Here is a 27,643-nt window from a genome sequence, read left to right as displayed (position 1 = left end):
CAGAAACGTGGCTGCAGGGTGGCCAAGACTGGAAATTAAACGTACAGGGGTATCAAACAATTTGGAAGGATAGACAAGAAGGGAAAGGAGGTGGGGTAGCTCTGTTAATAAAGGATGATATCAGGGCAGTTGTGAGAGACGATATTGGCTCTAATGAACAAAATGTTGAATCATTGTGGGTGGAGATTAGAGATAGTAAGGGGAAAAAGTCACTGGTGAGTGTAGTTTATAGGCCCCCAAATAATAACTTCACGATGGGGCGGACAATAATCAAGGGAATAATAGAGGCATGTGAAAAAGGAACGGCAGTAATCATGGGGGATTTTAACCTACATATCGATTGGTCAAATCAAATCGCACGGGGTAGCCTGGAGGAGGAATTCATAGAATGCATATGGGATTGTTTCTTAGAACAGTATGTTACAGAACCTACAAGAGAGCAAGCTATCTTAGATCTGGTCCTGTATAATGAGACAGGAATAATAAACGATCTCCCAGTAAAAGATCCTCTCGGAATGAGTGATCACAGTATGGTTGAATTTGTAATACAGATTCAGGCTGAGGAAGTAGTGTCTCAAATGAGTGTACTATGCTTAAACAAAGGGGACTACAGTGGGATGAGGGCAGAGTTAGCCAAAGTAGACTGGGAACACAGACTAAACGGTGGCACAATTGAGGAACAGTGGAGGACTTTTAAGGAGCTCTTTCATAGTGCTCAACAAAAATATATTCCAGTGAAAAGGAAGGCCGATAAGAGAAGGGATAACCAGCCGTGGATAACCAAGGAAATAAAGGAGAGTATCAAATTAAAAACCAACGCGTATAAGGTGGCCAAGGTTAGTGGGAAACTAGAAGATTGGGAAAATTTTAAACGACAGCAAAGAATGACTAAGAAAACAATAAAGAAAGGAAAGATAGATTACGAAAGTAAACTTGCGCAAAACATAAAAACAGATAGTAAAAGCTTTTACTGATATATAAAACGGAAGAGAGTGACTAAAGTAAATGTTGGTCCCTTAGAAGATGAGAAATGGGATTTAATAATGGGAAATGTGGAAATGGCTGAGACCTTAAACAATTATTTTGCTTCGGTCTTCACAGTGGAAGACACAAAAACCATGCCAAAAATTGCTGGTCACGGGAATGTGGGAAGGGAGGACCTTGAGACAATCACTATCACTAGGGAGGTAGTGCTGGACAGGCTAATGGGACTCAAGGTGGACAAGTCCCCTGGTCCTGATGAAATGCATCCCAGGGTATTAAAAGAGATGGCGGAAGTTATAGCAGATGCATTCGTTATAATCTACCAAAATTCTCTGGACTCTGGGGAGGTACCAGCGGATTGGAAAGCAGCTAATGTAACACCTCTGTTTAAAAAAGGGGGTAGACAAAAGGCAGGTAACTATAGGCCGGTTAGTTTAACATCTGAAGTGGGGAAAATGCTTGAAGCTATCATTAAGGAAGAAATAGCGGGACATCTAGATAGGAACAGTGCAATCAAGCAGATGCAACATGGATTCATGAAGGGGAAATCATGTTTAACTAATTTACTGGAATTCTTTGAGGATATAATGAGCATGGTGGATAAAGGTGTACCGCTGGAGGTGGTGTATTTAGATTTCCAAAAGGCATTCGATAAGGTACCACACAAAAGGTTACTGCAGAAGTTAAAGGTACGCGGAGTCAGAGGAAATATATTAGCATGGATAGAGAATTGGCTGGCTAACAGAAAGCAGAGAGTCGGGATAAATGGGTCCTTTACAGGTTGGAAATCGGTGGTTAGTGCTGTGCCACAGGGATCGGTGCTGGGACCACAACAGTTTACAATATACATAGATGACCTGGAAGAGGGGACAGAGTGTAGTGTAACAAAATTTGCAGATGACACAAAGATTAGTGGGAAAGCGGGTTGTGTAGAGGACACAGAGAGGCTGCAAAGGGATTTAGATAGGTTAAGCGAATGGGCTAAGGTTTGGCAGATGGAATACAATGTCGGAAAATGTGAGGTCATCCACCTTGGAAAAAAAAACAGTAAAAGGGAATATTATTTGAATGGGGAGAAATTACAACATGCTGCGGTGCAGAGGGACCTGGGGGTCCTTGTGCATGAATCCCAAAAAGTTAGTTTGCAGGTGCAGCAGGTAATCAGGAAGGCGAATGGAATGTTGGCCTTCATTGCGAGAGGGATGGAGTACAAAAGCAGGGAGGTCCTGCTGCAACTGTACAGGGTATTGGTGAGGCCGCACCTGGAGTACTGCGTGCAGTTTTGGTCACCTTACTTAAGGAAGGATATATTAGCCTTGGAGGGGGTACAGAGACGATTCACTTGGCTGATTCCGGAGATGAGGAGGCTACCTTATGATGATAGATTGAATAGACTGGGTCTTTACTCATTGGAGTTCAGAAGGATGAGGGGTGATCTTATAGAAACATTTAAAATAATGAAAGGGATAGACAAGATGGAGGCAGAGAGGTTGTTTCCACTGGTCGTGGAGACTAGAACTAGGGGGCACAGCCTCAAAATACGGGAGAGTCAATTTAAAACTGAGTTGAGAAGGAATTTCTTCTCCCAGAGGGTTGTGAATCTGTGGAATTCTATGCCCAAGGAAGCAGTTGAGGCTAGCTCATTGAATGTATTCAAATCACAGATAGATAGATTTTTAGCCAATATGGGAATTAAGGGTTACGGGGAGTGGGCGGGTAAGTGGAGCTGATTCCACGGCCAGATCAGCCATGATCTTTTTGAATGGCGTAGCAGGCTCGAGGGGCTAGATGGCCTACTCCTGTTCCTAATTCTTATGTTCTTATGTTCTTATCCTCCGGCGAACTAGAACATAAGAACATAAGAATTAGGAGCAGGAGTAGGCCACACGGCCCCTTGAGCCTGCTCCGCCATTCAATAAGATCATAACTGATCTTCGACCTCAACTCCACTTTCCCGACTAATCTCCATATCCCTTGATTCTGCTAGACTCAAAAAATCTATCTACCTCAGCCTTAAATATATTCAGAGACTCAGCATCCACAGCCCTCTGGGTAAAGAAATAATTCCTCCTCATCTCAGTCTTAAATAACCGACCCCTTATCCTGAGACTATGCCCCCTAGTTCCAGACTCTCCAGGGGAAACAACCTCTCAGCATCTACCCTGTCAATCTCCCTCAGAATCTTATACATTTCAATGAGATCACCTCTCATTCTTCTTCTTCTAAACTCCAGAGAATATAGGCCCATTCTACTCAATCTCTCCTTATAGGACAGCCCGCTCATCCCAAGAATCAATCTAGTGAACCTTCATTGCAACGCCTCTAAGGCATGTATGTCCTTTCTCAGATAAGAAGACCAAATCTGTACACAGTTCTCCAGGTGTGGTCTCACCAAAGCCTTGTACAATTGTAGTAAGACTTCCTTAATCTTGCACTCCAACCCCTTGCTATAAAGATCAACATGCCATTTGCCATCCTAGTTTCTTTCTGTGCCTGTGTACTAACTCTCTGTGTTTCCAGTACGAGGACAGCTAAATCTCTCTGAACACAAACATTTAATAATTTCTCACCACTTAAAAATATTCTGTTTTCCTAGTCTTCCTATTAAAGTGAATAACCTCACATTATAGTGCATCTGCCACCTTATTGCCCACTCACTCAATCTGTCTATATCCCTTTGCAGGCTCTTTGTGTCCTCCTCACAGCTTGCCTGGATGCCGGGGATCAGTCCTTCGGCCCAGACACCAACCAGCTGCCGCCCAACAGTCTACTCCACCCTCTGGCCCGCTGCTACTTCCCACCAATATTGGCCGGGCAACAGACATGCAGATGAGGCCCAGGAGTTAAAATCTCCCTGGGATGAAACTGCCGAGGTCAGGAGGGTTTGCCACCCATTTAGCTGCCCATCTGCCTGATTCCTGCCCTCAATTAAAATCGGGGATTTACTTTAGAGATTCCAGGAATGTTCCCTGAGGTTTCCATTGTGGGATATTGGGGAACTCGCATGGAAGTCCTAACCCATAAATAAAACAAGTGTCAGGTTAAACAGGTTTAGCTATTGTTATATTACCCAATCATGGGAATAATTGTCCAAACATGTCCAAATGCTTGTTTTTCCTGCTGACATTAATAGCGACTGGATAACAATTTACCAAATAATTAACTCGAGTTCAAACACAACCTCCTATTATAGATCTACGGCCTATGTGGTTTTATATGTAGGTAGCACAATGCTGAGTCTGTTGGATTTCATTAATTGTGAATGGTATTTTAAAACTCCCAGCAACCTGTATATCAGAACCCACCATGCTGATTCTTTCACATCTGAGCTTCCCAGAGGGCTGAGAGTGCAGCCTTCTTTTACAACAAAATAAAACAAATCCCTGCTGTTTGTACTTCTTTAGTTTGCCTAAAGCTCTTAAAGATCCTTTGGTTATCCAGAACTTTCCATTTGTGTTCTGCAGTCTACCCCAATTCCCCTAGGTATTTTTTGTGCCATCCTCCTTTTGCATGTTTTATATTAGCACTTACTTACGATGCACACATTAACACCCAATGCAATTAAAACCAGTCCCACTTATGTGTTTACTGCAGCATAGACAGTAACTGATTTTAAAGCTAGCCTTGAGAACAACAGTCATCCAACTTGCATAAGTTTGTACTTCCTTGACTATAGAAGATTAAGGGGTGTTTTAATTGAGGTATTTAAGATGATCAAAGGAGTTGATAGGGTAGTTAGAGAGAAACTATTTCCTCTGTTGGAGGAGTCTAGGGAAAGGGGGGCATAATCTTACAATTAGATTTAGGCTGTTCAGGGTTGATGTCAGAAAACCCTTTTTCATACAAATGGTAGTGGAAATCTGGAACTGTCTCCTCCAAAAAGCTGTTGAGGCTAATTCAATTGAAAATTTCAACACTGAGATTGATAGATCTTTGTTAGGCAAGGGTATTCAAGATTACAGAACCAAGATGAGTCGATGGAATTGAGATATACATCAGCCATGATCTAATTGAATGGCGGAACAGGCTCGAGGTGCTGAATGGCCTACTTCTGATCCTATGTTCCTAAGTGTTGGGTTGTGAAGTGGACAAAAGCAACTTTCTTATGATTGACTTCCACAGCATGATTCGAAATTCCCTCTGTGGGCTACATTAGGAATGCTGACTTGAAACAAATTAAAGCTTGATGCTCCCTGATAAATAGGAACACTGGTTCCTGGTGCTCATGACACTATCGGGATACTTTACAATCGCGCGTGAATGGAGGTTTGAACCGAAAGATCTGCTTTGCAACCAAAAGGCTGCCTGTCACCACAGGCTGTAAACCAGAGAAAGAAGGGGTCGCTGAGTGAACTACATTAACCTATCGAACTAGACTAATGTAACAATCGATTGGAATGCACCTGCTGTTTAATGCTTGACTTGCTTGCCCATTTCTTACAATGGAAGCTGTTCTGTTTTGTAGAGGTCATTGTATTGTCGCCATTTTGGTTAAACACGGCACAGGTTGTCCAATGAAATCTGCATGCTATTTGGAGTGTTCATGGGTATTATAAACTACTGCTAATCTTTTCACTTGTGAAAGAAAAAGCCTGCCCTTGAACTTACGATGTGTGAATATGAGTATATGAATATTTAATATACTCACATGACATGCCTTTGGCTGCTATTTTAATGGAAGCGGTAGTCAGTCACAATGGAATTCCACACATTAATTTTCGTAGAATGTAATGCCAAATCCCCTGTGTCTTAGGCTGCAGTTATACGTACCTGCCAGTATCTGTGGTCTGTGGGGTGCAGCTAGTAGACTGGAGATATACAACTGACTGTGCATTGTTGGAGGTTACACTGAGGTCAGCCACAAATGAGGTCTGTAATTTTGGGCCTGGATATATGCAGGCACAGAGCTCTGCTCCCAGGTCGATGATTGTCAACGTCAGGAGGGTAGGGTATTTGTGTCTGCTTCTTTCTATCATTGAAAAAAATATTTTAAAAGTTTTTAAATTCCAAAGAGGTCCTGTGGACTTATTAGGCACTTTTTGAAAGTGGCTTCACATCATGTTGGAGTTCTACTATAAGCAGTGCAGCCTTTGATTCCAGCCTATGGTTCTAGGCCTGAGATATTGATGAGTCCTGACTCAGTTATGATTATAGGCTGTGATACTAGTGAAGCCTTGACTCAAGGCTACCATTGTAGGCTGGGACACTGGTAATTCTTTGACTGAAAGATATGGGGCTAGACTTTCCCGAGAGCCCTTCAACACTCGATTGCCCGCCCAGAAAAACCGCTAACGTTTTACAACTAACGCTGGCGAGAATTTCCATAATTAAGTTAAAAATAATCGCTGGCGAGAAAATGGATCTTGCACCAGTATTCTCGGTGGTTTCTCGGTGATTAAAGGCGAAACTAGGTGAAACAGGCGGTTCTTAAGATTTTGAAAAAATTTATTCCGAGACTGCCGTTGGGACTAGGGAGGGGGGAAAACTTAAAAAAAATATTTTCACTTAAAAAAAAAATTAAAAGTTAAAAAACATTCCCAAGACAGTTTTAAAGCTAACCGCCATTTTACAATTTTAAAAAAAAAGAACTTTTAACTTACCTTTCTTTGTAGAGCACTCACCTACCACTCTGTTTAAGCAGCTTTCACAGGGCGGTTCCCTCGGCGATCTGGAACAGGCTTCCATTGAGGCCAAACTTCCGCCCTGGCGATTTTCTTGGCGGTGCACCGGGCAGGTGTTTGAGATTTGGGCAGTACCATTCAAAACTAAGGGGGAAACTTTCGCCGGGCGGTTTCTCTCCCCAAAACAGCTGTACCGCCAAGAAAACCGCCAAAAATGAAGGTGAAAGTCTCCCCCTCGGTTATAAGATGAGATACTGTTGAGTTTCTGACTCCATTATAGGCTGGGATATAGAAACAGAAAATAGGTGCAGGAGTAGGCCCTTCGGCCCTTCGAGCCTGCACCACCATTCAATAAGATCATGGCTGATCATTCCCTCAGTACCCCTTTCCTGCTTTCTCTCCATACCCCTTGATCCCTTTAGCCGTAAGGGCCATATCTAACTCCCTCTTGAATATATCCAATGAACTGGCATCAACAACTCTCTGCAGCAGGGAATTCCACAGGTTAACAACTCTCTGAGTGGAGAAGTTTCTCCTCATCTCAGTCCTAAATGGCTTACTCTTTATCCTAAGACTGTGTCCCCTGGTTCTGGACTTCCCCAACATCGGGAACATTCTACCCGCAATAGTGGCAATTTTCTTGGTTCTAACTGTAAAACTATTTTTCAGGTATAACCGCTTTACTAGCAAATGGAGTTTATGATTCAGCTTACCCCCTTCATGATGTAAGTAGATATTTATTGCCGTACATTGTTTTCTAAATGGGATGACTTAGAAGTACACAAAATGTGTGGCTTGATGGCAGAGAATGGAATTGCTCAAGTGAGCTGTACACAGCGTGGTGCCAAGTGAACTGATGCTGTGACTATCAACATAGTGAGTTGCTTATCGCAACAATGCCATCATGGGCAAGTGGTGAATGAAAGTAAGAGATGGAACAAGATTAAGGAGTGATTTATAGATGGAAGGGGGTAATTCTGACTTTGGACGATAGTGTAAAATGGGCGTTAACAGATCAGCCGATACATCTCTCCCCATTTTCACTTCCATTGAGGTCAATATTGTGAAGTCAAAGATTTGAAGGAAGAGCTGTGCATCGGGCAGCCGATTGGATATCGTCCATTTTACACTATCGGCCAAAGGCAGAATTACCCTCAGAGAGTCCAAACTTGTATCTGACTTAAGTACTGTACCTTGACCGAGAAACCTGGCAACAAATGTACTGTGAGCAGTTCTGGGCACCACAGCTTAGGAAGGATATATTGGCCTCGGAGGGAGTGCAGCGTAGGTATGGGCTGAATTTTCACCACCATTCTGCGTCGTTTATTTTGCCTACGCTGTTTTTTTTTTGGAGCAGACTAAAATCGGCAAGTTTTGCCGAAGTTTCTCCTCCATTCTAAAGTACTTACGTCCGATTTTTTTAGTTCCCGATTTTTTGACGTCACTGGGGGCAGAACCTACCTGATGCACCATTTCTGGTCATTTAAGCGAGTTTGACCAAGTAGGGTTTTTTTAAAAACAGTGCAGTCCACCGTTCTGAAAAACCTTACATATACTTAAGAAAATTGACGCAGAGAAGAGAAAACCAACGCAGAGAAGACGCCATTGTATTAGCAAAGCTGAAGACACGGCACCAGGGACGGGGGGGCCTTTCAGCCTGGGATAGGAGCGGCACTGGGGGCAGGGGCAGGCATTTGGCCCAGGATAGTAGCGGCAGGGGGCGGGGGGGGGCATTCGGCCTGGGATAGTAGTGGCAGGGGGGTGGGAGGGGCATTCGGCCTGGGATAGCAGCGGCAAGGAGACAGGGGGAAGGGGGGCGGTGGGCATTTGGCCCAAAATAGGAGCAGCAGCAGGGGTGGGGGGCATTCAGCCTGGGATAGCATCGCCGTGGGCAGGGGGCGGGGGCATTTGGCCCGAAATAGGAGCAATACCGGGGGTGAGGGGCATTCGGCCTGGGACAGCAGTGACACCGGGACACTACAATTGCTTATGTCTTGCTGCATCTTGCATGTTTCACCTTCCAGCCTCAGCCCTTCAGTGTGTCCCTCGTTACCCTGGCAACCTGTTTTTGGCGCAGATCTTAAGCTCCAGCTACAGAGCTTAAGGACAATCTGCACTGCTCCAAATTCAAAGTTTATTCCGGCGAAACTTGGAACATTTTTTTTGCCGCAGTCGGCCACTAAAAAATCGGAGGAACCTCTATAACTGAGCCAAAAAAAGTCCACGTGGAATTTTGGACCTATATTCCCTAGAATTTAGAAGGTTAAGAGGTGATCTGATCAAAGTTTTCAAGATATTAAGGGGAACAGATAGGGTAGATAGAGAGAAACTATTTCAGTTGTTTGGGGAGTCGAGGACTAGGGGGCATAACCTAAAAATTAGAGATAGGCCTTTCAGGAGTGAAATTAGGAAACACTTGGTGATAGATGTTTGGAATTCTTTTATGCAACAGCAATTGATGCTAGATCAATTGTTAATTTTAAATCTGAGATTGATAGATTTTTGTTAACCACAGGTATTAAGGGATATGAGCCAAAGGCGGATATATAGAGTTGGGTCGCAGATCAGCTATGATCTCATTGAACAGTGGGATAGGTTCAAGGGGCTAAATGGCCTACTCCTGTTCCTATGTTCATCAAGATCCAGGTTGGTAATTGGAGCATGGGCAAGTACAGCAGGAGCGGCGAGGTTGGGGCAAAGGAGCGGTGAGAGATTGCAGAGCAACATGATCGGGGCCCAGGAGAGGCATGAGTTCGGGGCCCAGAAGAGCCGAGGGCCCAGGGGCAGCATGGGCCAGCCCACACTGTGCTATATGTGCACACTAGGTCCGTGCAGCAGAGCTGGCCTCCAGTCGTCCTGGTTAATCCTTGCCACTGGACCAAGACCTAGCTCTGTCAAGCCCGTGTGGTGGCTGGTGTGCAACGGCCACCACACGTTAAAAAAATCCACACAAAGGCATCTTCCACCCTTCAAGACTTAGTTGGAGACCTGGAATTTTAGGTCCTTCATTGAAACACCTGTGAACTTTTTGACGTGGAAGCAAGTCATCCTCGATTCGAGGGACTGCCTATGATGATGATGTTCCTAAAAATTATCAGCACAGCCTTGTAGTAATGAAATGGTGCACGATGCTCGCAGACCTGAAAAGCGAAGAAAATAAAATAATTTAGATAAAGGAAAGAAAAATATACAGCAAGCAACAAACTGCACCCACAGTAAATAATGTTTACCAGGGCTAGTACAGTCATTAGTTATATTAGTTCACATTAAGTAATATGACTAATATTTGGATGTGGAACTCACTACCGAGTGTGGAACTCGCTACCACAAGGAGTAGTTGAGGTGAATAGCATAGATGCATTCAAAGGAAGCTCGATAAACACATGAGGGGGAAAGGAATAGAAGGTTATTCTGATAGGGTTAGATGAAGAGGGTTGGGAGGAGGCTTGTGTGGAGCATAAAGACTGACATGGGTGAGTTGGGCTGAATGGCTGTTTCTATACTGTACATTCTATGTAAATCTTTTTTTTTAAAGGGTGATTATGAAGACACTGATCCAGAAGAAAATGAGCGCAAGGTAGGGTAATCGTGAAATCTATTTAGATCGATTTCGAGTTTTGAAACGTGCAGATGCCAATATAATGACAATATTTCAGTGACCTTGAGCAGCACTTCCCTTTATAGCACTGTCCAAGTGTGTTGGCCATTGGGAGAATTGCATGATCCGAAAGGAGGCATCAAAATGATCTGAATTGGACTAATTTTAGGTTTCTTTGAGGCCCTGTCTGCTCTCTCAGGTGGACGTAAAAGATCCCATGACATATATTTATCCCTCAATCAACATAACAAAAAAACAGATTATCTGGTCATTATTACATTGCTGTTTGTGGAAGATTGCTTGTGCGCAAATTGGCTGCCACGTTTCCCACATTGCAACAGTAACTACACTTCAAAAGTGCTTCATTGACTGTAAAGCGCTTTGAGATGTCTGGTGGTCATGAAAGGTGCTCTTTAAATGCAAGTCTTTCTTTCTTTCTTTCATTGATTTTTGCCCAATTTTGGTCATTTTTGATTTGCTGCTCGTCTAAAGAATGTTATAAAAACCATTCTATTGCACATGTAGAAAACAACAATATTCTTTTGTTGTAATGATGGATGATAAGTGTTGTAATGATGGATGATAAGTGTATAACAATGTCCAGGGATATAGAAGCGTACATGATTGTTTAAGTGGGTTATATTACCTCTATCTATCTGTATGCTTTTATCCATCTATAATTTAAACTGGTGGGGATGATATTCTTGTCCCTAATGCCAGTTCTTGGACATTAATGGCATGAAAAAGTTTTTGTATGACACACATTTCCAAGGCCAAAACCGGAAAGTGCAGCAGGATTCTATCTAAAGTTGGTGGAGGTATTTAAATTGCATGTAAATCACAACCCTGTCCTCATCATTTTCTTTCCTGAATGCTGAGTATCCACCAGTTTTTAAGAATGCTCTTATACATCCCGTATCATTTACTTACGATTTGAATGTTTTCCCATGTTTCTTGTGGGAGCTTATGACGGAAATGTTCCATAGAATGTGCATCAAGCACAGCCAATGTTGTGGATCTTTGCACATTTTCCACTGTCTAACACCCCAGAAACAGTTGAATAGATTGAGGAAAATTCATCTTAAGTGTGTTAGTATGGAGGAGAGACAGACATATAAAGAGAAAGGTAGTGATCAAAGCCATGTGAGAGGCATGTAGAAGGGATACAAAATCAAGATTAAACATACAGAGGGACAGAAATAGCGAGAAAGAGTCGGAAGATAGACCCAACTTTAATCAGCAGTATGTCTTAAAACGCCCATCCTGAGCCTCTCTCAGCTTGTCTAAGATTGAAGTGGGTTTCTAGTTGATTACAATAACAGCTGATCCATTAATGGGCAAGCACTCAGATCATCACACTGTTCGGCACCTATTTATCAGAAGCCTGCAGAACTAAACAGAGTAACTGTTGCAATGTGTGGGCACTCAGTAGATGGGATCAAAACAGAAAATGTTCTGTTTTTATTTCTGATTTCCAGTGTCCACAGTATATTGCTTTTGCAGCAGATGAGAACATTGGTTTGCAGAACTCACCCTATAGGATTATAATCCACTCTCCGACGCGCACTCCCATCTAACCTCTCACAATTTACCCCTAGTATTTCTACAATGGGTACCAAAGGCGCTGAGCTCACAAAACATCATCAGCTTATAAATGAGACAGAAGAATGCATTCATAGAAGAAGGGTCATCGACTCGAAATATTAACTCTGCTTTCTCTCCACAGATGCTGCCTGACCTGCTGAGATTTCTAGCATTTTCTGTTTTTATTATAGAAGAATGCATTCACCCAGTTTGGCAGCTAGATTCAAATTAGTCAATAATCCAATACCTGATGCTATTGACTTCATGCAAATTGAGCCATTGTGCTTTCTATCATAACCTTCTATTTGTGAAGATACCAGAATACTACTGTTGTAAAATATTAGTGTCCTCTATTGTCCTTACAGCTGCTGTATCAAGAATGGGCACGATATGGAGTGTTTTATAAATACCAGCCGATTGACCTGATAAGGTAGTTTCCGAAATGTTCTTTCTTTTGAGATTCCTGAAAAACTTTTCTTAATTGTAAAGATCATATTGTTTTAAAACATCACATGGTGGTACAGATATGGAGGTTGGGAGATAAATCGTTTACTGTGGCTGAATTCCCGATATGCACTCCCATCGCAGGAGATCTACACTAGCAGCGCTCAGTTATAAGGCATTCTGTTTAGAACTGTGCTGTTCTCTGGGGCACTTGATATTATAATTATTAAATGTTTAAGTAAACAGGATTATGTTTTGTGATGTACACAATTCAGTGTATTAGGTGTTGTCACATTGTTCAATTGATGTCTATTACTGCATGTGCTCGAGTTTGCCAATTAAAATTAGATAGAGCTTGTGTTCATTTTTGGTGGGGAAATTCTCCGATTCATGCTCCCATTGAGGGACGACTTTCATAGGGAGGGTGAGTTGGAGATAGGATTACCCTGTAGAACTGATTCTCCAATGTGCACTCCCTTTGAGCACAGTTCCTTACTGGGAATGTGGGGTCAGTGAATTTAATCCAGATGGTTTTGTCCTACCTCCTACTAGTTTAATGATATTTCAATTAGACTAAACTGTTCAATAGTTTGTTAACATACCCATCTTTCATAGGAAATATTTTGGAGAGAAGATTGGACTGTACTTTGCATGGCTGGGACTATATACTCAACTGCTGATGCCAGCCTCCCTGGTTGGGATCATAGTGTTCTTTTATGGTTGCGTTACAATAGACCATGATATACCCAGGTAAGATTTTATTATAATCAAAAAAAGAGACACTTCTTCCAATCTAATATTTTAATGACTGAAAATAAGAAATGCTAATTCTACTAAAGTAATGCAATTGCAATCTATTGTATGTTAGAGCCTTGTTGTTTCATAAGTTAAGAACAATGATTTATGGTACCCACCAAAAACTATTATTACATAGAATTACATAGAATTTACAGCGCAGAAACAGGCCATTCAGCTCAACTGGTCTGTGCCGGTGTTTATGCTCCACATGAGTCTCCACCTACCCGACTGCATCTCACCCTATAAATATATCCTTATATTCCTTTCTGCCTCATGTACTTATCTAGCTTTCCCTTAAATGCATCTATACTATTCACCTCAACGACTCCCTGTGGTAGCAAGTTCCACATTGTCACCACTTTCTGGGTAAAGAAGTTTCTCATTAATTCTTTTTGATCATCAAATACAATTAGCAGTTTATACTGGTAGTGCTTAATGGCCTAGAAATTGGTCTGCAGAACGGGCGCTATTCGGATTATTAAGGCCCCAATATGGCAGGCAGCAAGCACAGGCACACTTCCAACTGGAACTGTGCTGGCCTCCACTAATATCTGTGTAAAGTACCCATACCAATTGCTCAGAGCATCTTTGTTACTATTTAAATGAAAAAATGAATCAGGAAATTCATTTTAAGTACAGAGGCAATATATCATAACAGAGATATAACAAATTGAAGACGAGTTTGTCAAGGATACAAAGAAGTAGAGTTGGGTAGAGCATTGGAGTTTCTCTGCAGTACAGACTATGCAGACTAGGCAACTGTAAGACATTTAAAATTCTGACGGGGTTAGACAGGTTAGATGCAGGAAGAATGCTCCCAATGTTGGGGAAGTCCAGAACCAGAGGTCACAGTCTAAGGATAAGGGGTAAGCCATTTAGGACCGAGATGCGGAGGAACTTCTTCACCCAGAGAGTGGTGAACCTGTGGAATTCTCTACCACAGAAAGTTGTTGAGGCCAATTCACTAAATATATTCAAAAAGGAGTTAGATGAGGTCCTTACTACTAGGGGGATCAAGGGGTATGGCGAGAAAGCAGGAATGGGGTACTGAAGTTGAATGTTCAGCCATGAACTCATTGAATGGCGGTGCAGGCTAGAAGGGCCGAATGGCCTACTCCTGCACCTATTTTCTATGTTTCTATGTTTCTATGTGTCATTGAGGCACTACAGTGTCACCACTGGCAGGAGGGTGTAATTACAGCATGTGCAGTTTAGAGAGGTAGCTTTTAGTATAGATGTGGATATGCAATTTTATAATAGCGAAGGTAACAGTAGGAAGTAAAGTTTTATAGGAGGTATATCCCTCTAATCCTCTGTACTATGTAATCTATCTATAATATATTAAAAATGTTATGTCTACATAGACAGCCCTACCATACCCTACCATACACACAAAAGTTTCTATTTTACAGTGGGTCTGCACCCTGCCATTGTAGAATCTAGCCACCAGGTTCCCACAAATTGCTCAAAATACTTTCGGATTTTTCTGTCATCCAATGTTTCCCCCAGTAACTCAAATTTCAAACGTCAAAAATAAGAGTTGATCTAATATATACCTATTTATATTTAATTTAAATTACACAATTCACAATAACATGATTACATTCATCCATTTAATTGCCTTTTGTGTATTCTAATGCCTTCATTAAAGTTTTTATTTGAAGGCCTCAGTCTCTCTCAAAAGTCTGGGTTTCGAGTTCATAAATTTTGCGCGTTCCATCATTTCATCCCTGCTTAAATCTTCTGGGGTTCTCATCTCTTCCCCGATTGTCCTTTTACTATTACAGCAATCAAATTAAGAGCCAGCTTGGGATGTTGTCTACCCTTCCACTCAGTCAAGGAATAGTGGGTAGCAAAAGAGAAATATCATGGGATCAAAAACAGTTACCTTTAAAAATTGAGGGTGATTCAAAAGAACTTTCCTTTTACATCTTTATAACTTGTACCAGAAACTGTCTATTTAAATTAAAATAATATTGTATTGCTTAAGCACAGATTCTGAATATTCCATCTGATTTGTTTGTCTTGCTTCAGTTCAGAGATGTGTGATGAGCAGAATAACTTCACCATGTGCCCGCTCTGTGACAAGTCCTGTGACTACTGGTACCTCAGTACTGCTTGTGCCACAGCACGTGCCAGCCATTTGTTTGACAATCCTGCCACTGTCTTTTTCTCCATCTTTATGGCTCTCTGGGGTAAGAAATATGTTTGTTCCTGTTCAACACCTGGTTAAACGATGACTATGTAGCATGAGTTTTGGAATGCTCTTTTCCATCATGGAGCTCGGTTGCTACACATTGGTGTATATTGGGAAATGATGGGCAACTGGCCCGCGATTTCCCAATATGTTTTCCCAGTGGGTGAAGCTGCATGCCTGGATTATTTGCTTCGAAAACCAGCCCTTTCAGTTTGAGAGTTATTGATTAAAAGCCTTAAGCGAGAATATTACAGTTTTGAACACACACCCATGCTTTGTTTTCTTTTCTTTTCTGTGAATATCAATTCTCAACAACATAACTCATCATGAAATATGTGAGGTCATTGCCATCACCCTCCTGGGCATAGTATGGACATACCATAGTTCATTAGTTGGAGGTTCATTGCTTCAGCAGTGACTGCTTACCTCTCTGCAACACAATCATGGTAGGCAATTATTCATGGATGTATGAGCGCAGGCTCTCATTTACAACCTCCAAGTAGAACTTGCCAGAAGCTATCGTCCCCAGTCTCAAAGTTTCTTCATCAGCTGTGTGATCGATATTTGCCTTCAGCGCGGTGGAAGGACCCACACACAAGTCACCTTGATATTCTAGGTGTCCAAGTGAAATGCCACTTACCAGGCTTACTAGTCACCCAAATTTTAATCCAGCTGCATCATACGAGGAGCTTTGACAAAGAGACAAGTCCACTGTGAGACTGATTCTTTTTCAGAACACTCAATGACAGGTTGGTGTTGTCTGCACCATCTCTCCATGCAATAATTTCCCCTTTTCAGCATTCTGGTGGGTCATATGCCAGCTCATTGTGGTGCACTTCCCAGATACTGGATATGTCCTCATAGTTGATTTGGAGAACATTGGATTTGTTGGTCATTGGCATCAGCCCTGGCATATTATGTGCCCCCTATTCGAAATTAGACTCAGGAGGGAGGCAGCTTGAGGATTAATGTTCAATGTCGCCGCCTGGGCAGTAAGCTGGTGGAGTGGATCACCTGCCCATTGTGGAACCCATTCAATTTCCACCCTATTGACTTGAATGAGAAGATTGGGTGGGTTATACAACGAGCAGGCAATCCGCTCCATCAAATCACTGCCCAGGCGGTGAAGTTGAAGCTTACCCTTGTGGCGCGCAGAAAGCTCGCACAGAGTGAGCACGTGCTCATTCTTCGAAATGTCATCTGCTGTTTGGTCGAGCCTATTAGTTTGGCTGATGGAGTGACAACCCTGAGAAATGTCAGGAACCAAATTTTCAGGCTCCTTAGAGGAACAAGCATTCGATATTATTGTTATACTTCAAAAGCAACTCAGTGCCAATAAATGTATGGAAAGTTTCAGGAGAGTTTGGTCAGGGCAGACATTCCATCATGTTAGTCATACTTTTGTTTGAAATCAAATAATTTACAGTCTCCGTCAGGTATTGGTGTACTGCTGAGAACAAAATGTTCAGCTTTACATCTAGTATTCAGTTAGCCAAGTCATGGGCTCATTGCCAGACAAGTAAATATTCCAGTTTGGCTTTTGAAAGGATAATTTTTTGGAAAGTGTACTGATAGGCAAACTGGCCTCCATTACGATTGTCATGTATTCAACTATCATTGTAACCCATGTATAAGCTGACCTAAGTTGAGAACATTGACCACAAGGGGGTGAACTTGTGGGAGACACTCCTAACCTGGACTTTCAGGTATAAAAGGGGAAGCTCCGCCCACCTTCATAACTTGAGGTCATGATAATAAAGGTAACTGGTCACAGAGTGACCTTCTCTCAAGTATGGGCCTCATGTGCATTTATACTGTATAGTAAGGACATATCATTGACGACGAGAAACTGGGATTTAAACCACACAAGCATGGCCACTAGCAGCACAGAAGAGAGGTACTGTGTTGGTGATGATTGGGACGACTTTATTGAGAGACTACAGCAAAGTTTTGTCACTAAGGAATGGTTGGGAAGGATTCGGCCAACAAACGCAGGGCTCATCTCCTGACGGTTTGTGGGTCCAGAACGTACTCCCTGATGAAGGACCTTCTAGTGCCAGAGAAGCCGGCAGACAAGACGTTCGAAGAGCTCAGTAAGTTGATCGGGAAACACCTTAAACTGGTGAGCAGCATGCACATGGTGAGACACTGGTTTTACAAGCACTGGCGGCGAGAAGGGCAAAGCGTTCCAGACTTCGTGGCAGATCTCCAGCGACTGGCGAGCCTATGTAAGTTCCCAGATGCATGCAGAGCGGAGATGCTGCGAGACTTTTTTTATTGAAGGCATCAGGCATGCTAGGGTTTTCAAGAAACTGATTGAGACCAAAGACTTGACCTTGGAAGCGGCGGCTCTGATAGCCCAGAAATTTATCTCAGGGGAGGAAGAGAACAGAATGATGTATGCCAAAAATCTTGGCTCAAATGTGGCAAACGACCAGGGAGTCAACATTGTTAACACAGCACACAGTTCTCTCGCAGACAAGGGCAATCGGACATGCCCCAGTATGTAGTCGAACCCAAAGGGGGAATTCAACAGAGACAATGGCTAGCTGAACGGCGATTCATGCCATCGCAATGGACAATGCGGCCAGTAATGGGGCCATCAACGCCTGTTAATGGCGCGCTTAAGGACAGTTACAGAGACAGTCAGAGACGATCGACTAGTAATGGACCTTTTGATTCCAACAACAGGGCCTCCAGCTCATGCTGGAGGTGTGGAGGCAAACACCCAGCCAGAGCTTGCAGGTATCAGCAATATACCTGCAGAAACTGCAACGTCAGCGGTCACTTGGTGCGAAGGTGCAGGAAGCCTGCAGCCAGGTTGATGTACGCGCTACGAGGCCAAGTGAATACTGGGGGAAATCGCTGGAAGCTGAAGTTCAGCGAGTTCATGTGGAGCACATATACAGTTCATATACCAGTATGCCACCGATAATGATGAAAGTGCTCCTCAATGGCATCCGAGTATTAATGGAGCTAGACACAGGGGCCAGCCAGTCCCTGATGAGTATCAAACAGTTTGAAAGGTTGTGGGTGTCCAAGGCCAGGAGGCCACAATTATTGCCGATTGACGCACAGCTACGGACATATACAAAGGAGATCATTCCAGTGCTACGCAGCGCCACGGTAGTCATGACCCACAAAGATTCGGAGAACAGGTTGCCATTCTGGATTGTCCTGGGGGACGGTCCCGCACTACTGGGGAGGAGTTGGCTTGCTGTCATGACCTGGAAATGGGGCGATGTCAATGCAATTTCTTCCGTGGAGCGAGTATCATGCTCACAGGTCCTGGACAAATTTGACGCGTTATTTCAACCCGGCATTGGCACTTTCATGGGGACCAAGGTAGTGATTCACATAAACCCGGATGCCAGGCCAGTATATCACAAGGCCAGAGCGGTGCGTACGTGATGCGGGAAAAGATAGAATGCGAATTGGACCGCCTGCTGAGGGAAGGCATCATCTCGCCAGTCGAATTCAGTGACTGGGCGAGCCCGATCGTGCCGGTGCTCAAGGCGGATGGGTCGGTCAGGATGTGTGGCGATTACAAGGCCACCATCAATCGGGTGTCACTCCACGACCAGTACCCGCTACCGAGAGCAGAGGACCTCTTTGCGACGCTATCCGGTGGCAAACCTTTTTCAAAATTGGACCTGACCTCAGCTTACATGACCCAGGAGCTGGCGAGTGAGTCAAAGAAGCTGACCACCATCACGACACACAAGGGGTTGTTTGAGTATAACAAATGTCCGTTCGGGATTCGTTCGGCCGCCGTGATCTTTCAGCGAAAGCCCCCTCAAGTCGATTCCAAGGACGATGGTTTTTCAAGACGACATCCCCATCATGGGTCGCGATACTGAAGAACACCTCCACAACCTGGAGGAGGTGATACGCAGACTGGACCGGGTAGGGCTGCGACTGAAAAAGGCGAAGTGCGTCTTCTTAGCTCCAGAGGTAGAATTCCTGGGGAGGAGGGTAGCAGCATACGGGATCAGACCTACTGCGTCCAAAATGGAAGCGATCCAGAGAGCACAGACCCTGTAACACGACGAAGCTGCATTCGTTCCTGGGGCTCCTGAACTATTTTGGTAAATTTCTTCCCAAATTGAGCACGCTGTTAGAGCCGCTACATGTGCTCCTACGCAAAGGTCGCGAATGGGTCTGGGGGGACAGCCAGGAAAGGGCTTTTGATAGAGCACGCAATTTTTTTGTGCTCCAACAAGCTGTTAACGTTATATGACCCGTGTAAGAAACTTGTTTTAACGTGCGATGCGTGCGATGCGATGGGGTCGGGTGTGTGTTGCAGCATGTGAATGCCAAGGGTCAGTTACAGCCGGTAGCTTATGCCTCCAGAAGTCTGTCCCAGGCAGAACGGGTCTACGGGATGGTAGAAAAGGAAGCGCTAGCATGTGTATATGCAGTAAAAAAAATGCACCAGTACCTGTTTGGCAGGAAATTTGAGCTGGAGACAGATCACAAACCCCTAACGTCCCTTTTGGCCGACAACAAGGCCATAAATGCGAATGCGTTGGCCCGCATACAGAGGTGGGCACTCACGTTAGCCGCCTATGACTACACAATTCGGCACAGGCTGGGCACTGAAAACTGCGCCGATGCACTCAGCAGGCTCCCACTAGCCACCACTGGGGGCAACTGAGCATGATGCTGAGATGATCATGGCTGTTGAAGCTTTCGAAAGCGGAGGCTCACCTGTGACAGCCCGTCAGATTAAAGTCTGGACAAATAAACACCCGCTACTGTCTTTAGTTAAGAAATGTGTCCTGAATGGGGATTGGGCAGCCATGTACGGGGCATGCCCTGAGGAATTTAAACCATTTCATAAGCGCAAGGATGAATTCTCGATTCAGGGCGATTGCCTACTGTGGGGAAACCGAGTAGTCATGCCCCTGATGGGCAGAGAGGTGTTTATCAGAGAACTTCACAATGAGCACCCGGGCATTGTCATGATGAAGGCAATTGCCAGGTCACACTTCGGTGGCCAGGGATAGATGCAGACCTGGAACTTTATGTTCGTAGGTGCAACACGTGTGCTCAGCTGGGCAACGCACCCAGGGTAGCCCCCTTAGCCCCTGGTCCTGGCCCGCCAAGTCATGGTCATGCATCCATGTGGACTACGCAGGTCCTTTCATGGGAAAAATGTTTTTGGTTGTAGTAGACGCCTACTCCCAATGGATTTTAAATTCAAGCACATCCTCTGCCACGGTAGAAAGTCTACGGGCAATGTTTGCCACCCATGGTCCACCGGATGTCTTGGTCAGCAACAATGGCCCGTGATTCACAAGCACTGAATTCCAGGATTTCATGGCAGGCAATGGAATCAACCATGTCAGAACGGCACCGTTCAAGCCGGCCTCAAACGGCCAGGCGGAACGAGCAGTGCAGATAATCAAACAGGGGATGCTCAGAATCCCAAGGGGGTTCCCTACAAAGCTGCTTATCACGCCTCCTTTTGGCCAATAGATCCTGACCACACTCGCTCACAGGGGTTCCACCTGCAGAGCTGCTAATGAAAAGGACGCTCAAAACCAGGTTATCTCTTATACACCCCATTGTGAAAGAAATTGTTGAGAGCAGGCGTCAGTCACAATGTGACTACCATGACAGGAATGTGAGGGCACGATGTATTGATGTCAATTACCCTGTTTTTGTCCTTAATTACGCTGCAGGGCACAAATGGCTTGCAGGCACTGTGATTGCCAAAGAGGGGAATAGGGTTTTTGTAGTTAAACTTACCAATGGACAAATCTGCCGCAAACACGTGGATCAAACTAAAAGGAGGTTCAGCAACCCCATAGAAGAAGCAGAGGGTGAACACGACGTAGAGTTCACTCCACCACAGGTGACCGAACACCGGAACCAAGTGGAGGAGAGCCCAGTCACTGTGGGCAGTCCGGACAGGCCTGAGGCACCGCAAACAGCAGACACTCAGGCCAGTGCCCAAAAACCGGAGCCCCAACTCAGGCGCTCTACAAGGGAGCGTAAACCACCAGAGAGACTTAACCTGTGATCCCAATAAGACTTTGGCGGGGGAGGTGATGTCATGTATTCAACTGTCATTGTAACCCATGTATAAGCTGACCTAAGTTGTACACCTTGAGAACATTGACCACAAGGGGGTGAACTTGTGGGAGACACTCCTAACCTGGACTTTCAGGTATAAAAGGGGAAGCTCCATGCACCTTCAGCACTTGAGGTCTTGGTAATAAAGGTAACTGGACACAGAGTGACCTTCTCTCAAGTATGGGCCTCGTGTGCATTTATACTGTATAGTAAGGACATATCAACGATTATCTACCAATCCATTCTGAAAAGGGAGCACTGGTTCAGGAGGGTTCATTGCACGTGGAGACCGACTTGACTGCAGGTGGTTATGGGCCTGCTAACTTGAAGGATGTAACATTTCACCCTTAAACCAAAGAATGCAATAGCCCTGAATGTGAGACGCTACTCATGGATTGGAGCACCGCTCACCCGGAGTGCCGATTGGATTCATGGCAATCCTGATTTTCCAGATGTTGATTTTAAAGACTGGAAAATGTGGGGCATCGCAAATCAGGTTTGCTGACCTCCGCCTCCAATTCTCCTGGTGAGGGAGACTCTCATGTTTCTTTGTATTAAGATCCTACCCTTACAAAGTACTTTCCAATTTCATATTACAAATTAGTATTGCAATTAAAAACAACTGCAGTTGGTTAATGGCGTTTTGTAGCCCAGTGGTTGTCAATTGAACATGTCTGCTTATGACACATTTTTAAATCATAATAATCCCTCCTTAAATAATTTTGTTGCTTAACTACTGAAGCCTTATGGAGCACTATGCAATAGCATTATATCTCCATAAGGATTAATTTGCCATGAATTAATCCGAATGGAGATATAATGCTATTCCATAGTATTCCATAAGGCTTCAATAAAGTTCAGATAAAATTTGGAAATTACAAACTCATTGCTGACATTTTGGAAGATTTTGGCAGTTGACGAATTGAGCCAAATTTTGCTGCAGTAAGGCATCCAACAGCATCTGTCATTAGTTAGACTTGCCCTTGCACGTTTAGGTTTTTATATTTTTTGATGAGGCAAGTTGGTGAAAGTGCGAGCTGATAACGTCGGGACGAGAGAAACAGGGCAACTGGAACCTGAGTGAACAGGACAAGCAACTGAATATCTCCTTAACCAATCAGATTGCGGAATTGTGAACTAACCAGTGCAAGGACTGAGAAGGAAGTGTAAATTAGAGGGGGTGAATTCAATGCCAAATCAGGGACAGAGAGAGAAATAAAGAGAAGGAAAAAACGATTGGATTGAGAGAGAGAGAGGAAAAGTAAAAGTTTAAAAGTAAATGTTAGCAATTTTTATACTTAAAAAGCAACTAAATCACAATAAATGTAAGGAAAGTTTCAGGAGGGTTTGGTCAAGGCAAACATTCTAACGTGTTCGTCATACTTCTGTTTGAAATCAAGTAATTTACATTCTCCCTCAGGAATTGTACTGCTGGGAACAAAGAGTTCTGCTTTACATCTAGTGTTCAGTTAGCCAAGTGATGGGCTCATTGCCAGATATGTAGATATTCCAGTTTGGCTTCTGAAGGAATCATTTTTTGTAAAGTGTACTGATGTGCAAACTGACCTCCATTACGATTATCTACCAATCCATTCTGAGAAGGGAGCACTGGATCAGGAGGGTTCATTGCACGCGGAGACCGCCTTGACTGCAGGTGGTTATGGGCCTGCTAACTTGGAGGATGTGACATTTCCCATTAAACCAAAGAACGCAATAGCCCTGAAACTGCGAGACGCTACTCCTGGATTGGAGCACCGTTCACCTGGAGTGCCGATCGGAGAGTCCGGCACGGAGATCATCAGGCTTGATAATGGCATTCCTGATTTTCCAGATATTGATTTTAAAGTCTGGAAAATATGGGGCATTGCAAATTGGGTTTTCTGACCTCCTGGTGAAGAAGACTCACGGTTTCAGGGCTAAATATTTTTTTGTATAAATATAATTCCCTTACAAAGCACTTTTAAAATTTTATGCTGTAATTACTATAACCAGTTCTGGTTTAAAAAAATCTGCAGTTAGTTAATGGAGTTTTGGAAGCCCTAGGATGTAGGTCAGTTGTTAGCAATTGAACACACATCTGCTTGGGACATATTTAAATCATAATAATCGCCCATAAGTAATGTTAGTGCTTTAATATTGAAACCTTGGGGAGCACTATGCTATAGCATCATATCTTCATAATGATTAATTTGTCATGAATTCAAAGAGTATGGTTAATACGCAGGATTTTGGAAGTTGACATATTACACTTTTACACTAACTATCTGGTTTTGGAAGTCCAAAGCTAAATTTTGCGAGCACTCTTCTCTCAAACTCTCTTTAAGCTTCGATTATCATACATCCCCTCAAAAAACCCACCCTTGGCCCCTCTGCCCTTGCAAACTGCTGCCCCATCTCCAACCTTCCTTGTCTCGCCAAGTCCTTGAACATGTTGTCGCCTCCTAAATCCTTTACCATCTTTCTCGCAGCTCCATATCTGAATCCAGTCTATCTTCCACCCCTGCCGCAGCACTGAAATGTCCTTAAAGTTACAAATGACATCCTCTGTGACTGTGACCATGGTGCATTTTCCCTTCTTGTTTTTCTCAACCCTTCTGCAGCCTTTGACATGGTTGACCTTCAACCTCCTCCAACATCTCTCCTTTATTGTCCTGTTCAGTGAGATTGCTGTTGCTTCAGTTCACTCTTGCCTATCCAATGGTAGCCAGAGCATCTCCATCCATTCTGGCAACATTCAGATCAACATCTTGGGCATCTCTCTCCAGCCCTCCACTGTCAAATTGCTTTTTCAACATAAGTCCTGGATGAGCCGCAATTTCTTTTAGTTCAATATTGAGAAGACCTAAGCCACTCTCTTTGGTCCCTGCCACAAACTCTGTACCTTTCCATCCCCCTCCCTGGCCTCTGTCTCAGGTTAAACTAGACTGTTCGCAACCTCAGCATTCTATTGGACCCAAAGGTGAGCTTCCAACCCCATACCTTCTCCATCTCAAAGACAACCTACTTCCACCTCCGTAACATCGCCTACCTCCACCCATCTGCTGCTAACACCTTCATCCATTCCTTGATCATCTCCAAACTCAACTATTCTAATCTTCATCTGGCTGGCCGCCCATCCTCCATCCTCTGTAATCTTTAGCTTATCCAAAACTCTGCTGCACATATCCTAACCCACACCAGATCCTGTTCATTTATCCTTCCTGACCTACAATGTCTGCCGGTCCTCCAACTCCTCCAATTTAAAATTCTTATCCTCGTATTTAGATCACTTTGATGACCTCACCTGTTTCTATCTCTGTAACCTCCTCTTTCCCCACAACCCTTCAATAACTCTGCAGTACTCTGACACTGACCTCTTGTGCATTGCCCACATCCTTCACTCCATCATTGACAGCCGTATTTCCAGTTATCAAGGCCCAACACTCTGGAATTCCCTCCCAAAACCTCTCTGGCTCTCCAGCTCCTTCTCCTCCTTTAAGATCCTCCTGGAAACCCATCTGTTTCATTAAGCTTCCAGTCACCATTCCTAATATCGCCTTCTTTGGCTCTATGTCCATTGTTATTACGGTTCTCTGAAGCGGTATGGGATGTTTTTGTATGTTAAATGCGCATTAAAATTGCAAATTATTGTTGTTTATGATTATGCAATGGTTTTTCATTGTAATCTTTTGTCATACTTGGCATCTGAAAAATAATTTTGTTAAAGCACAGAATCATCAGTAACAATTGCCGCAACAGAGATCATGGTGTAATTTGGTGAAAGTCAATAAATTAGAAAGTATGAGTTTGGATAACATCTATGGCTAGTATTTGAATCCATGTTTCTCCAGAAGTCTGCCACTGTATTGAAAGAGCTACATTTAGATAAAGCCTAATCACATCCTCGGTACACCATAAAGCACGACACATTCAATGGATTACTTTTTGAAGTAGCAGTTTCGATGCAGCAGTTAATTTGCAGTCAGCAAGGTACCACAAACAACAAATGAGATAAATGACTAGTTAACATGTTTCTGGGGTTGATAGTTGAGAAAGGAATGTTGGCCAGGGCGATAAGGGAAATTCCTGCTTTGAATAATGGCAGAGGACCTTTTACAGCCCAGAGCTTTGGTTTAATATCACATCTGAAAGACAACATCATCAGCTTTGCAGCACTCCCTCAGTAACATACTGATGTGCCATGTGTTGTAAATTCTGGAATGGTGCTGACACCCCATGATTTTATGCTTCAGAAGAATCAGTGCCACCAAATGTGCCAAGCTAATACTATCGGTGTTTGAATGATTCATAGGCACCATTTTAATACTGTTGTTTTAGTACAAGACATCATAGCACAAACTCAGACATATAACAAGCACGGTTCTACAATACTTATACTTTTAAACACATAGACAAGCTAACGGGCTTACAATGCATTATATGCTGTTAATGGCACCACTTTTGAAACTGACGTATTGAATATATTTTCAATTTGACTGCATACTGTTAACATCTTTCATTAAAAACATTTTCTTCACAGCAACCTTGTTCCTTGAATCCTGGAAGCGTCGGCAGATGAGATTATGCTACCAGTGGGATTTAACTGGTCTGGAGGAGGAAGAAGTGAGCAACCATTAGCATATTTTTCACTCACTGGATGTGTGTCTATAATTTAAGACACTCGCAACAGGAAACCTTATTTGACAGGAATGTGGCAGGAAATATCGCTACAACACTGTAGCACAGATTGCATGCTTCCATTGAGCAAGACTTCCCACTAGAAGTGCAGGATCAATGTATAAACCCTATAATATAAAAATTACCACTTCTGCATGTAGACCTCCTGCACCTGATAAATCAGAGGGTGTTTTTATCTGTCCAATATTGAGGAAATGTAGTGGGAATTTGGTGGCAGCTTCGATGGAACCTCACATTTCCTCTTGGTTCTGAGGTACAGCATCTCCTCTAGTTTACAAAGCCTATAAAGGAGAGCATGGATAGAGGCATCGAGAGCCACTCAGCATGCTCACACTCTATTCTCACACAGAGTGGTGGAAGTGCTGAGGCTCGGATACCTGAGAATGGCATTGCTCCATAGGGGAGGTACCTGCTGTCCTCTCTCACCAGCCTGCTCCCCACCAGCCGCTCCATCAGTGCCCCTGTTGGTGCCAGGCAGCCAGCTGGGCCACACTGCGTCGTCCGAAGCCGAGTCCCAGCGGGCTGCGGTCAAGGCATCAATGGCCACAGCTCCTCGGGGTCACCCACCACCCACCTCAAGTAGGCCTCAGTGGAAGTTCAGCGGCCATCTGGGGATCCATCTCATAGGAACACCAGACTATGTAAAAGAGCACACAAGATGGACACTAGCACAAGTGTGATTTGTAGATATATAGCAGTCCTGTAACCATTTGTGAGATTAAGAAAGGTATCTGTTGGAAGTAAAGATATTTTGTTTTGGTATAGCTGTTAGTCTTCATAATCTTAGTCATGTAACAGGGACACCCCTGAAATTGTACTGTTTGAGGCCATTGATATGACAGATGTCCGGATTGGGTGAAATGGAAGGAAGCAGTGTTAGTGCTCTGGGCACGGGAGGGATTGTTCAGGCGAATCTCTCCTCAATAATTTGCTGCTTACAGCTCCGGGATCTCGATGCACTGCTGTGCCATGCCCTTCTTCTGCACGTCTGTCTCCTGAGGCAGCCACAAGACAATCCCCTTTGGATAGCAAGATTTGGGGAGCTTGCAACAAACAATAATGAATCTTGAGATTCGTACTGAAGCCCTCTTGAGGATTGGTGCAGAATGAAAGTGTCAGGACTACAGCCAGGAAACCGGACACAGACCAGCATGAGTCGCTGGCTGTGGTCACAAACAAGTTGAACATTGAGCGAATGGGGGCCCTCCCTGTTGAGAAACGGAGCTGGTTCCTCATGGAGAGCACACAGGGCATGTAGTCTATGGTGCCCTACACCTGTAGAAATCCAGCAATGCAGGCAAATCCCAGTGCTCTTTCGTCCTTATTCAGCCTCCATGGGGAAGATAATGAACTATTGTCGCCTCAAAAACCATGCATCAATGACCGGCCGGATGGTCGTGCACACAGCAAACTGGCTAATATTCACCGAAGTAGTGAATCAGCTTTTTACAGAGATTATAGCAAAAAGTTAAAGTTTTAGAAAAGGGGTTATATCTCATTCATACTGGAGTAAGAAGGGTGATTTGTCTCGATAAGTTTCTCTTTGAGTTAAAATGAATAAAGTCAAACCTTTCGAAGAGAAGCCTGGTGGTATAGCATGATAACATGCATTCTGATAGCTCATGGAAGTTAAATGATCTTCACTGTGTTCTTATAGGG

The 27,643-nt window shown here is 43.7% G+C and overlaps 1 protein-coding gene across 1 annotated transcript in view; it reads left to right on the top strand.

Moving 5' to 3' along the window:
- ano2b (anoctamin 2b) overlaps positions 1–27,643 on the top strand; it is a 131,616-nt gene that overhangs the window by 38,673 nt on the left and 65,300 nt on the right. Inside the window, exons 8-13 of the mRNA XM_070896662.1 lie at positions 7,275–7,330; positions 10,141–10,182; positions 12,153–12,217; positions 12,847–12,981; positions 15,064–15,224; positions 25,827–25,909. Coding sequence (XP_070752763.1) covers positions 7,275–7,330; positions 10,141–10,182; positions 12,153–12,217; positions 12,847–12,981; positions 15,064–15,224; positions 25,827–25,909 — 542 coding nt within the window. The remainder of the gene's footprint in view (positions 1–7,274; positions 7,331–10,140; positions 10,183–12,152; positions 12,218–12,846; positions 12,982–15,063; positions 15,225–25,826; positions 25,910–27,643) is intronic.

Source organism: Pristiophorus japonicus, chromosome 13, assembly GCF_044704955.1.
Source record: "Pristiophorus japonicus isolate sPriJap1 chromosome 13, sPriJap1.hap1, whole genome shotgun sequence".
In the NCBI taxonomy this organism is placed as follows: Eukaryota; Metazoa; Chordata; class Chondrichthyes; family Pristiophoridae; genus Pristiophorus; species Pristiophorus japonicus.
Note: the sequence above shows the minus strand (reverse complement) of the source record. Positions and strands in the feature narration are given on the sequence as shown.